This window comes from Echinops telfairi, unplaced genomic scaffold, assembly GCF_000313985.2.
Source record: "Echinops telfairi isolate 266 unplaced genomic scaffold, ASM31398v2 ScPeMD7_19;HRSCAF=73, whole genome shotgun sequence".
Lineage (NCBI taxonomy): Eukaryota > Metazoa > Chordata > Mammalia > Afrosoricida > Tenrecidae > Echinops > Echinops telfairi.
In genome coordinates this window covers 4,812,844-4,813,553 of record NW_022103916.1, presented here as the reverse complement: position 1 = coordinate 4,813,553, position 710 = coordinate 4,812,844, and the positions used below count along the sequence as shown (strand labels likewise).

Genomic DNA, 710 nt, shown 5'->3' with positions numbered 1-710 from the left:
AATTGATCTATGTATTGTGATGAATTTTATGAGCCCCAATAAATGGATTTAAAAAAAATTTTTGGTTTCACACAGGAACTGATGGATGACTTTTGTTTTCCCCTCTCGTTTCAGGCTTGTGATGTCCCCATCGAGGAAGGCCCAGTGCCCAGAACAGGGGCAAAAGGGCCCATTATGTCCATCTATTTCCGAGACCCTGACAGAAACCTGATTGAGGTGTCCAACTATAGCTCCTCATGATGGAGACTGACTCCACTCCATTCTGTTCCCCATGTTCCAACTTCTCCCTTCTTCCCCACAAGCCCTTTCCCACCCTGAGAGACCACCAGAGATTGAGAATTTAAATACTTCACACCTGCTGGAGGGGTCCTGAGATAGGTTTGAAGCCAAATCTTCTGAATATCTCCCATATGTTCCACAATAAATTAATAACTTCTCAATAAATGAGCTCTTATTATGGTTTCTGGGCTATGAGTCTTTGTTCAAGGTTACAAGGTCTCTGAGATGTTTGGGGTAAGTAATAAGGGTGTGATAGTTCTGAGGGCCAAATCCAGGGTCATCCCCTTGGAATTCAAAGCCCCTGACTTCTTCAAGTCAGTGAACCCACATTTTGCCATCCTTTCCAAACTTGTCCTACTTTTTCAGGTGTGTTTCTGCCACCTGACAAACCTCACGGAACCCCAATATCTCTCTAATTTACATTTCCCTCA

General features: G+C 43.5%; 1 protein-coding gene across 2 annotated transcripts in view; it reads left to right on the top strand.

The window, feature by feature from the left end:
- The window catches only part of GLOD5 (glyoxalase domain containing 5), a 19,584-nt gene extending 19,122 nt beyond the window's left edge, over window positions 1-462 (top strand). For both annotated transcript variants that reach the window (XM_004713168.2, XM_045288332.1), the window contains exon 4: window positions 115-462. In XM_004713168.2, the coding sequence (XP_004713225.1) occupies window positions 115-240 (126 nt within the window). In that variant the 3' untranslated portion in view covers window positions 241-462. The remainder of the gene's footprint in view (window positions 1-114) is intronic.
- Window positions 463-710: the final 248 nt, after the last annotated feature.